We start from the raw sequence: 12,594 nt of genomic DNA, 5'->3' as shown, positions 1-12,594 counted from the left end.
AAGTCAGCCTCCACAGTCATATTTGCTTTATAAAAATGTAAAACGCAACATTAATTTTTGTATTTGAAAACATAACAAACGTGAGCTGGCTGTTGACAGATTATCAGTCAAGTGAAAAGAAATTATTTCTCTGGAATTTTAAATCATGCCCCTGAGTTCATAGAAGAGAGATTAAATCACTGTTGCAAAATATGATGATAACAGGGCAATGGTAATACTGAAAGCTGTCCCATGGATGCCAGAGATGTGTGTATGCTTGTGTAATCACATACTTCTTATTCAGCATCCTTTCACAAAGCCTTCAGGACATCTGTTTTCTATTTTTATCTAATTTTTGTTGTTGAATTTTTTGTTATAATTAAGGAAACAGTAGTGTCTGAGACGGTATCTATAAACAGATCACACACTTACTTAAACTGAGATGATTACAGATATAATACACACAAATAATCATACAATATTCTTTCTAATATTTCCGTTACCATGTCATTCATAATTCATAATTCATATGCTAACCACAAAGAGACTACAATGAACAATGAACTTACTAGTTTTTGTATTTTACATAAAACTCCTCCACTTCAATCATCACTCCCGGAGAGACCTGCAGAGAGATGTAAAATAACACAATGATACACAATTACAGACAAACTGCAAATCAAGGTCACCTTTTATTTGTTTACTAGCTGCATTAAGTTATATCATAAATTAGTATTATTTAGGACCATGTTTAAGATTTTGACAAAAGACACAAATCAAAATAATAACAGGTAGTCTGTCCAATATATGCTAAAATACACCATGATAAACGCTTTTTTTGGCGGGGGATCTGTCTGTTTCTGATAAAGTTGTTGATTTTGTCTTTTGTTTCTTTCCAGTATTCTTTTTTTTTTGCATATTTGTACCTTGAGATGATAGCTTATGTTATTTTGTCTGTTAAATAGGAAATGTATCTATAAACAAAGTGTCGAAAAAATATGCTTTTAAAAAATATTTGTGGTGATAAATACTTCAGATCTCATTATTGCGGTAGTACTGGAGCTATTACAATCACTAAAAAGCAGAAAAAAAACAAATCATTACCTCCTTCTTGACAATATGAGAGGACATGATTTTGTCAACAACAGCAGCATCCTCTTCACTGGGATTTTCCTATGAATAAATGTGGACATGAAACATTTAATGTCAAGTGTTACTTCATATTCTCCCACAACAGAAATCTGCATATGCATCAGGACACTTCACAATAGAAAAGAACACACACAATAGTGTATGACTACAGTGTAATAAAAAAAAAAAATCTAAATTGCACAGTCTGCACACAATTCTGCTATTCCTGAGGTTTTTTTTGTGATCCTAAGGTTAGAGGCTGTTGTATTTTGTAGGACTATAAAGCCCTCTGGCAAATTTGTGATTCTGTATAACAAATAAACTGAGTTGTTGTTGCTAATCCACCTGTGCAGAGCAACTGAAGAAGTTACTGATTCAGACAATGGTGCAACCTGTGGGAAATATATTTGTATTCACACGTTTTTGAGCAGAGTTGTCGTCATTATACCCCCCTCCTGATTTCTCTGCTCTGCTCTAAATTATTAAAAATGGGCACTGAATATGTATCTTCCCTCTACGTACAGGCATACTGCAGGGGTCCTGGCTAGTACGTCACAGTGTGGTGGTGAAAAGAACAGGCTGTGCTGCACTTCACTGAGCATGAAGTGTTGTTGTCCTTTTACAAAATGTGCTTTTGTTTTTCAGTACATAAATAACACGATCTTCTCAACAATATTTGTGTGCACACCGCCACAAAAAAACAAAACAATCCTTTGATTGGATTGCTGTCTGTAATTTAAATAACTGTCATGTAATAAAAACAATTTGGCTCTAATCTGCTCTCTGTTATTCTAAAAAATAAATGAATTTACAATCAACTTCTTAGCTACGATGGAGTTGTAGGCAGAACTACTTACAACAAAGAGTTGAACAGCAGGCTCCTTGGGTGCTGCAGGGTTGGTTTTCTTGGCTTTGACAATAACCTTGACTTCATCATCTGACAACCTAGCCTCCAGCTCTTCAGCGTATTTCTTTCTCTTCACCTGGCGATTAGATCGCCTCTTCTAGAAAAGCAAGACGAGATGGAAAAGCACAATTACAAAAATATTCACAGATTACTTCATAGATAAATTTCACAACTGAAAAATTAAAACCTTATAAAAAGAAACTCACCAGAGAATATCCAAGAATTACATACATTTATTTATTTTCCATTTCCTACCTGAACAAATGGCTGTACTGAGTAAATAAGCATCAGTGTCACTACTTTACCACTGAAGCTACCAGAGCTCAGCAGTAAACCACACTGAACAAGTCTAGATAAAAATCCTGTATATGGCTAGACCGTGTGTGATTTATGTGCTAAATTGTGGCCAAATTGTTACACAGATAACATTAGTCTGTAATAGGATAATTTTTTCATTATTTATTAATGTGTTGATTATTTTCTATATTAATCAATTAGTTGTTTGGTCCATAAAATGTCAGAAAATGGTGAAAAATGTTAATCAGTGTTTTCCAAAGCCCAAGAAGACATCTGTAAATAACTTGTATCAGATATTTTTCCTAATAAAATGATTCAAGATAAGTAACTGATTTCCGAAATAGCTGCAGATCAGTTTAATAGTTGACAACTAATTGAACAATCAACAAATTGTTTCAGCTGTAGACTATAAAGTGGATTTGAGTAGTGTCCGTGTATCGCTGTAAAAGCCTCTTGAGGACTTAACTGAGGACTGTCCGGGCCTGTTCATTCTGAAAGAGCGACAGCCAATTGGGAAACTCCAACACTCGACCGACCAATGGTCTAACTTCATTTTTGTGTTTATGGGGCTGGCCCCACTTTGCTACGGCCCAGCCAAAAACCACACAGTACACACCAAACATACACACTCTAAATCAAGGCTCTGAGTGTGAGGCTCCCTCCCTGCTTAGCTAAGCTAAATTATCTTGCTCTTTCACATCTGTTGTTAATGTAAATCCAAGTAACTATGCTCACACAGTGGTCATTACTATTGATTAAACATTAAGGTGATATCCTATCTACATTCAAATATATTTTCTCCAATATCACAGAACATCTAAACACGAATCACAAAAACATTTAACAGTCAAACCATTATTGAAAAAGATGTTGACAAGTATAATATGGGTTCTCCATCCTCATGATGGCCATGAAGAAAATATAACCCATAAACGACCTAAATTTCAATAAACCCACAAATAAATTCAGGAAAATATGATGCTCTGTAAGTCTGAAAAAATCCTGCACACAAAACAAGAGCGCTTTAAAATCCAGCTCCTCTCTTTTCCTTCCTGTCAAGCCTTTATAATTATCATATGCGTGGGCTGCTGTATCCTGCATCAATACACGAGCCCCTCCTAATGATAATATGTAGTTAATTAGGAATAAATGCCACTGAGCCAAAGTTAATTAGGTGTGGAGTACAATATCCCCATGGAGTTATACTCTCACATCCCCACAGCCCGAGCTGACCAGAAGCTGGAAAGTCAAACCTGCCACATGCCATGACAATAGGGCTGAACCCCCGAGGTGGCCATGCTTCTATTGTAGCTGTTGGCCATGCTACCGTGACTTCTTCCACAGGATCATCCTAAATGAGTCATCAACAGACTGTTTTAATTAAGGCCAGGGGCACCATTTAACGAGCATAATTATATCATAGGCAATAGTCCGGATAGGACGCAAAAAGGAGAGAGGGGTGGTGGGGCGACAGAGGCGAAGGAGGAGACAGAGACACTTGTCATCCCCTCTCATTCAGACATGTCGCTCTTAACATAGCAGATATCTGTCATGACTGCAGTGACCAAAGCAACTCCGAATACGCAATTGCAGGAATGTAAGAATACCAAAAACTCACAGTACGATATTACCACAATAAAAAGTCCACGCCATGATATTTATCTTGATATTAAAAAACAAAGAAAAATGACAACTTGTAAAAATGTCCTTTATAAAATAGTAAATCTGATGTGTACAGCATTTTTTGCTTGTATAAAATGTGTTTTTCCCTTTAACTGAACGTGCTTGTTTTTCTTCTCAAAAGTAGCTAGCCATGACCAAAACATGAGCAAAGACTGACATGCATTGTCTTTGGCAATCAATGCTTTAAGTATTTGACACATTATAAAACAAATCAATGCAGTAGTTTATAAATGATTTTATAAAATAAAAATAATTAAATAAAATAAAATAATTAACCATGCAAAATAGCAGTAGATATGGTCACAGTCTGGTACGTTATTGAGCCATTTTTAATGTGATATTTAAAATTTTCTTACATTCCTACAGAATTGTGTTAAAACTAGAGATACACTCACATGTCACCATCTTCAACTGTCATTATTGATCACATAGAAAATAGCCATACTATTGCTGTTGGGGTATAGGAGGTTTATTGATCAATACCAGAAAGTAAATTTTTTATGTTCCACTGTATATGAATGTTATGATCATTTTTGAGTTTGGAATTATGTCAGTTTATGTCCAAGGCTAACTTTATAGGCAAACGAGGTCTATGGCCTAATACAATCATTACAGACAGGATTTCTTCACAAGACCTTCAAACAATTCTACTTGATCTATCTACAAGTGAAGTATTAGAATTTAAGTAATCCCACATTGATAATACATTGATAAGTAAAACAGCTGAATTTTAGACTAGATTGGGTCATTGCATCATTGAAAACAGATTTTGCGTAGCATTTTATATAACAGATATCATATTTTAACCCTATAACTGTTGCTTCAAAGTGATATGGACAAAATCAAACAGCATGACTATTGGTGCTTTCACAAAATATTAACAAAATGGGACTTTTGATGAATGATCATTAGTAATGTGGATATAATGACTAAGTGAGTAATGGAAAATAACAGAACAGCTAGAACACTCTGTTACGTTCAGTAATCTCAAATCATAATTTCTATATAATACTGATATACTGCCCAGCTCTAAAATACCTTATATCTTTTTAAACAATTCCTCCTTATCTACTGTCCACTGTACATCTTAGAGAATTTCATTAGGATGAACTGGATCCTTCCCTTTGGTATTTTTTGTAGCTTAAAAAATTCTTAACTTAAGGTGAGCAATCATTAATTTACCTTTTGCTTAGTGGAAAATAGAAAATGGCTATAATTACTCTGGATAGAAAAAAAAACACAATGTGATAATTCAATTTTGCTAAGTGTTATGTTATCACACTAACTAAAAAATCCTGGAGGATATTAATTTCACTGCTGCCGTGGCAACAATACGTCCTTTTAAATAAAAACAAAGGTGTGTGCATGCGAAGGTGCTATTGTTGTGTTGTGTGCTGTGTTGATGATGGCTCCATCATCAACACAGATATGAATGTGTGCTTGAGATAGCCACCCACTGCACGACCTCTACGTGAACCACACACTCAGTCCTCCCAGGCTCAAACTAAAACGGTGAAGCCTTCCTCTAGGCTCAGCAGCAGTGTGAACAGTCAGACCAGGGACACAACTTCACTCAGTGTCTTGTCCCAAAATGGCAACAGAAAAATTACACTGTTTTTTTTTGTGTGTGTGTTTTAGCCAGATAATAACATAATAACATCAAAACCACATTTGAATAAAGTTGGAAATTAAAACAGTCAAATGAAGGCAAATTCCAACCTAAAATTCACAGTTTAGGCTAAATTCAATTTGATAGTGAGTTGAAATACTCTCCAAGTGCTCCCAAGCATTACAGCCCCAGTTACAATAACAGTGATTTGTATGTCTGTTTGTGTTTGTTTGTGAGTGTGTGTGTATATGCTGGGACTTACAGAGTCTGAATCTTTAGAAGTGTGTCGAGGGGGAGGGTCATCATCCGACTCCTCTGACGACTCCGGCTTTCTCTTCTTCTTCTTCCCAATCTTGATGACAATTTTCCTGTGGGAGGTAAAACACACAACATGAACACAATGAGCTGAAGGCCAGAGCAACGAAAACCTGATCAAAGTACATACAGTGATGTTTACTGCGTTGTTGTTAATTATTGTTTTTTGACAAATGCCTTAAAGACAAAGAGACAGAGAGACTGAAATCAATTCACAATCAAAAATTTGGTATATGTAATCCCACTGTTTATGCATCTCACAAATAACAGAGGTTCTAAAATAAATTTGACAGTGACAAAAAAATCTTCAATCCAGTGAACCTGCAGTTCAGAGAGTGCAAGTGTCTGAAGACCTACAAAACACAGGATTGTATTTACAATGTCAATGTCGATCAGTGTCAAGTATCAGTGTAGTGCATGGGTAAATTCCTTTTTTTTCTGCCATTCTGCATGTATCAAATCAGGTATGGAAGCACAGAGAGGGTATTTTGTACTAAACTAAGAGTAACTTTTGAAAAACCTGGTGATCAGTCAGCTGACGCTTCATATTACAGCTGCAATGATCATTTGATTATGAATCGATTATTAAAGTAATCACCAACTATTTCGATAATAGATTAATCAGTCTGAGTATTTTGTTAAGAAACGAATAGTCACAATTATTTGACTCCTGCTTCTTAAACGTAAATATTTTCTGGTTTCTTTACTCCTTCATGACAGTTAAGTGTATATCTTTGGGTTGTAGGCAAAACAAGATGTCACCGCAGGCTTTGGGAAACACTGTTAAACATTTTTGACCATTTACAACTATCTGATGAATCAAGAAAACAACTGCAGATTGATTAATCAACAATGAAAATAATAATTATCGGCACGCCTTCTTCATATTGCAGTAGTATAGCTGAGCTTCAGAATGCATTTTACACAGCATGAGTACTGCTGACTTTGTCCCCATCACTTACATTGAAATCAGAAATAGATCTCTTTGTAGCCAGCAAGGACAGGAGGAACACAAGCCTACAGCTACCAATAATCCTTTTGATGTATATATGGGCATGTGAGCGCAGCTTTGAGACATATATATTTTTTAATGTGAACTTATCCTTTAAGAACAGGAGAGAAAACCAGAGAGACAACAAATCTTTTGATTGTTAACACCCTCTTTTACAAGTCTTCACAGTAAAAACCTTCAGGCAGAGAACTGGTATTTATTTCAGAATAAACACAGAAAGTATTCAGTTAATTTTGAACTCGATCTTCATTCAGACATTTTTACTGCGTTTTTTTAGTGAATGAACAGCTTGTGGTGAGGGGCCTGTCTTAAATGGATTATGAGAAAAGGATGAGCCTGTGTTGTCATACAGACATTAAAAAGAGGCTTACACTCAGAGACCATGGCAGACAAACACATTGTCAAGGTTGGACATGTCTTGCAGGACAAAAAAAAAAAAAAAAAAGGAGACGTCTGAAACCATTGACTAGGCCCCAGCAGATCCGCACAAGTATCCACAAGAGCTTGTGGATTTGCGTCTGCTGCACTGCAGTCTGTAAACAATAAATGCATTTGCAGCAGCAGCCTATATTTTATAAGAATGTCTCTCTGCATAGCTGTCAGCGTGCATTTTTCTGACCCCAACATACATTGAGCAGCAGCTTGGGGACCCGCTGAAGTGTGGTAGGAAATGCTTACACGTATTAACATGCTCACAACAGGAGCTGCCACAGTTTATGGAGAAAGGAATTCAGTGCTTTACTAAAGCTCCCACCATGCAGACCAGCATTATTTAGCCATAATTTGGCAAATATTTTTCCCTTTAAGCTACCATTTCCATTGTGTGAGTGTAGAAATTCTCACCAGGGCCTTATGTACAACTGCAGTACGAGGACAGACTGCAGGGATGTGATCATATCAGGAGCACAGATAGCAGCAGACTGCACAATGAATAGACGCAAGCTTATACTTTACGCCATTGCTTCCTACTCTAACTCTCTCCTCTCTCTTTCACACACAGTCACATATTATTTCTGTGACCTTTCCCCATATATTTTCTCACCACATATGCAGACACTTCCTATCTTGCGCCTCTCCACATGTATTATCTCTTGGAAGCCACAGGCGCCAAATCTCTGGCTTGGTGTGATGTTAAATGGGAAAAATAAAATAAAAACACTGCTATCATACTGATACACGATGGCAGCTTCCATTTCTCACACTCTCAAATGCGCTTGCATACACATAACAAATCCACACAGCCTTCCCACAAAGGCAAACATGCTCCGTACTCCACACACACAATCACAGGCCCACTCAGACAGACTGTTGCATGAGCAGGTATGTCTCTAGTGAAAAGGATGTCCCTGTGGGGTGTATTCATATGAGATTACATTAGAGACTCATATTGAGTGTGAACAAACATTCCCATGCTGGCCAATATCTATTCCTGTTAGCCAACAAGTCATTCTATGATAGAGCAAGCCAGTTCTTTAGAGACCAAGTGGGTCCACTAGACAGCAGGTCAGTTTGCAGAACATGTGCTGTAAATGATGTAGGGGACAGGAAGGCAACTCAAGATATTATCTTGTTTAACTGGTCAACCATTTAAGAGAAAGACTGTCTTTTTTTTTTTTTTTTTTTTAAATCGATACCTCATATAAGATGTAGGCAGTGTGCAAAATACCCAGTGGCAATCGGGGGTCCAGCCTACCAAGTGCTCCAGTGTTATACTGAAGTCTTAGCCTACACTGTCTCAATATACAAAATACAAGATTTCATGGATGCAAGCCAAGGCAATTAACTAGGCTAAATCCTAGTCTAAAAATCTAAAAAATGAAATTTGCTCTCTATCTGACATATTTTCTTGACTTGATGCATACTGAGTCTGTATTTGTAACCAAGTGTAACTATTATGTCAAAGCAGGAAAAACAATACTTTTAAGGTTGCACAGGGTAAGGTTTTCTCAAATAAAAAAAAATAAATAAAAAACTAAAATATCTGGATTGCCTACCATTTTCACCAGTGCCACACATGGAGGAAGACCTTACCAGAAACAACAGACTATTCCATGGCAACAGTATTTTTCTGTTTTCGTATTTGTAAATAAATGTTTTGCGATTTGAATAAGGAATATTTGACAAGTAAAGCATTTAAAAAAATATTTTCAATCACAATTGCAAGTCACAAGTTTTTTTTCCCGAGATTTTTCCAGATATCCTCCAAAATTTTGCTATTGTGACTTTCAGGAAGTCCCAAGTGTCAATCAAGAGGTCTTGGACTGCCCAACATCCACTGTATTTCAAACCATGGATGTAGGGGCAATGGGTAATGTCTCTGTAATTTTCCAAAGCTCATTTTGATTAGTGCTCTTAGCTGTAGCATCCTGGCTTATTTACATTATAGACTGTCACATCTGTTGACACTGTCATCAGCTCAGTTGTTTCGTTCCCCATTCAATAAAATAAAAAAAAAAACATAAAAAAGCTGTAAAGACCTGCACATGTTTATTGCTTCTCTACAGATTTCTGTTTTGAACACAAATACACCAGTTTTATGAATTCCAGAGTTACTGTAAATTTCAACATTTTAAATTTAAGAATTTTTAAGGACCTTTACAATTTGCAGAATTCCCTTAAAATTTTCATAGGCATACTTCAGAAAAGCTAAACTGCAATGATAGTCAACTATCTTGGTAATCGATTGATCTGTTTGAGTGATTTTTTTAAAGAAAAAAGCAAAAATGATCTAATTCCAGCATTTTAATCTGAATATTTTCTGTTGTTTTTACTCCTATGTGACAGTAATTTGAATGTCTTTTGGCTGTGGACAAAACAAGACATTGAAGAACATCATCTTTGGCTTTGGAAAACACTGATCACCATTTTTCACCATTTACTGACATTTTATAGACCAAACAACTATTCGATTAATCGAGGAAATGATGGACAGAATATTGTAATATGAGGTTACAATATATAAAAGCTTCCATCAAAAAAAAACAAAAAAAAACACAGCAAGCTGATATAGATGTGTGGTAATCTGTATCTGGCCACTGAAACACACACCTATTGTGATATGTGAAAGTAGAAAACAGCAGATTCTTTCTGTGCTAAAGAGACGTCCCTTCTTTCTCTGGTGTCCCTGCCCCCTCTGGATGATATTACATTTCACAAATCCTCTTGACAATGACACTTTATGGTTGCCATGCAACGTGCCCTTGGGAGTGTATTTAGCAATGTGGGTGGCAATGTTCATGGTGACATCACTTCCTGTGAAAAACAACACCAGAACATGTCCACTGACACTATGAATGGCTGAAAAAAATGTGCCAAGCCAGAGCGACACAATGAACGAAAAATTAACCAGCTGTGACAACCAGAAGAATAGAAAAACAAACATTATGAAGCAGCTGAATGGGACAAAACATAGTGTTCTTCCTCTACCAAATAAACGCTGGCTGGGATACGGGCCTTGCAGAATAACAGTGTCACATTACCAGGCAGCAGCTCAGCTGCTAACAGCATATAACAGGGCTAAAGCATCTCTCTGATCCCCATATGGGAAAACCTGAACTGTGAAACGAGATACTTGAGGGCTGTGAAATCATCAGTTCAGCCAGTACAGACAAGAGAACATTGATGGTGAGGGGGCTCCTTGGAGCTGCCTCATACTCTACGTAAGCATGACATAGCTATAACTTAATATGATGCAAAGTATATATTCTGCACTCACACACACACGCGCACACACACATACACACAAAGAGAGAAACACACAAAGCATGAGCCACATCTTGTTGATGGTTATAGCCTGTTCCACCCTGCTGTGGCTCATACACAGGACCACCCAGGGGTTCACTAACACACCACTGCTAACACACACGCTCCCTTCGACTGGATAGCCTCCTCATAAGCAGATATATTAACTCAAATGACAGGGGGGAAACACAGACTTTCAAATCAACCTGTTACTGAGAAAAAGAGATTTAAAAACAGTCAAATCTACTCTTGAGGGTCACAGTCAAGTCTGATGTGAATAACTGGACAAAAGCCATAGAAACCATATCTGCTGACTAGGGCTATAACTAACAATTATTTTCATAATCAATTATTCAGTTGAATATTTTCTCAATTAATCAATTCATACTTGTTTATTTTAAAATGTCAGAAATGGTAAAAAAAAAAAAAGTAAATCGGTGTTTCCAAAAGCCAGATATAACGCCCTCAAATGTGTTGTCTTACTCACAACCCAAAGATATTAACTTTTCTGTCATAGAGGATTAAAGAAACCAAAACATACTCACATTAAAAAGCTGACATTAGAGAAGTTTGACTTTTTTTCTTGAAAAATTACTGAAACCCATTAATTGATTATCAAAATAGTGGCCAATTAATTACATTTTCAATTAATAATTGATTATTCAATTAATCATTGCAGCTTTACTGCTGAACATAAATTAAAAGAGAAGAATGACTAAGAAGTGCCATACAAGTGTTTAAAGGTGGCTAATATGAGGACTGGGTGCCAAACTTCTATATTTTTATGGCGCTGCATCAGTGACCCTTTACATGTGCAGCACAAGCATGCTTGTACCAAGATCTAATGGTGGTAATGCTGGTGACTGGATAACCTGTTAGCTCATCAGCCATCAGTCCCTTCACCACATGATAAGAGATGGGAAGTTCGACTTTGACTGACTCAAGTTTGTATGAGTCACTCACTAAAGACATTCAGGTTTTGAAGTGACTCACATGACCAAGTCAGTAACCCAGAGCCTGGTGAATCCCCCGCCACCGCCAGTGCCCATGGTGCATAAGCACCAGAGACTTCCACCCACCGAGCTGGCTAACTTCAAGTCTAGCCCTCCGCTAACTTGAATGGGATAAAATAATTCAATGGTGCATCTCAGGGCTGGAAAACTGAGTGTTGAGTGAGTGAGTGATTTCGTGCAACCTGTGTCAGACCTTCAGCTCAAGGCAGGATGTGGGTTCCAGGCTGGAAGAGCAAGTAATGAGTTGAAACAAGCACCAAAGGGGTTGCTTTTTTCACAGAGTTAATACAGGAGCTAAACAATAGTGTGAGTTACACGTGGTCTCACTGACTAAGCTAACACTAACACTAGCTAATAGCAGGTAGGAGGGGCGAATTAGCAAACAAATTCCTGGAGATAACAACTTGTGACTCGAGTCTGTAAAAACATCTGTTTGTTTGGAACAATTCACTCATGACTTGCACTTAACTGACATTTTCTACTGGGATGGAAGACCTTCACCACTGCAGGGACGGATAACCTTGAGCCAAGGCGAAGTGTTTCTGATGGCAGGCACAGTGTTGCTTACAAACTGACAGGTAAATGAAGACAAATACATGAGCTGACATGGAGGATTTGGAGGTCTTATAGTATTTAGTATTTCCCCGGTACCACCCTTCTCCCTGTATTTTCCCAGTTAGTGGCTCTTTAGCACAGAAAACTAAGAGGTCTCATTCTGCCACTATTTTCCTGGTACTGCTGTTCTTCTGCTATTTGCCCCTGTACTGCTCTTCTTCCAGTATCCTATGACGTGTAAGGAGTGAAAACAGTTTCTCAAGCTGGTACATTGAAGTCAAGTTATCGTTTACTGATATTGAAATTTTTTTAATGATACCCAACCCTAGTTAATATGTGACAAACTCAAGAA

General features: G+C 37.2%; 1 protein-coding gene across 5 annotated transcripts in view; it reads right to left on the bottom strand.

Annotated features, from left to right (window-relative positions):
* Window positions 1-12,594, bottom strand: part of chd9 (chromodomain helicase DNA binding protein 9) — a 95,669-nt gene that overhangs the window by 36,033 nt on the left and 47,042 nt on the right. For all 5 annotated transcript variants that reach the window (XM_084720696.1, XM_084720704.1, XM_084720713.1 and 2 more), the window contains 4 exons: window positions 5,869-5,974; window positions 1,968-2,114; window positions 1,084-1,152; window positions 549-604 (listed from right to left, as the gene is read on the bottom strand). In XM_084720696.1, coding sequence (XP_084576822.1) covers window positions 549-604; window positions 1,084-1,152; window positions 1,968-2,114; window positions 5,869-5,974 — 378 coding nt within the window. The remainder of the gene's footprint in view (window positions 1-548; window positions 605-1,083; window positions 1,153-1,967; window positions 2,115-5,868; window positions 5,975-12,594) is intronic.

This window comes from Lutjanus erythropterus, chromosome 1 (assembly GCF_056507025.1).
Source record: "Lutjanus erythropterus isolate fLutEry1 chromosome 1, fLutEry1.hap2, whole genome shotgun sequence".
Taxonomy (NCBI): domain Eukaryota; kingdom Metazoa; phylum Chordata; class Actinopteri; order Lutjaniformes; family Lutjanidae; genus Lutjanus; species Lutjanus erythropterus.
Note: the sequence above shows the minus strand (reverse complement) of the source record. Positions and strands in the feature narration are given on the sequence as shown.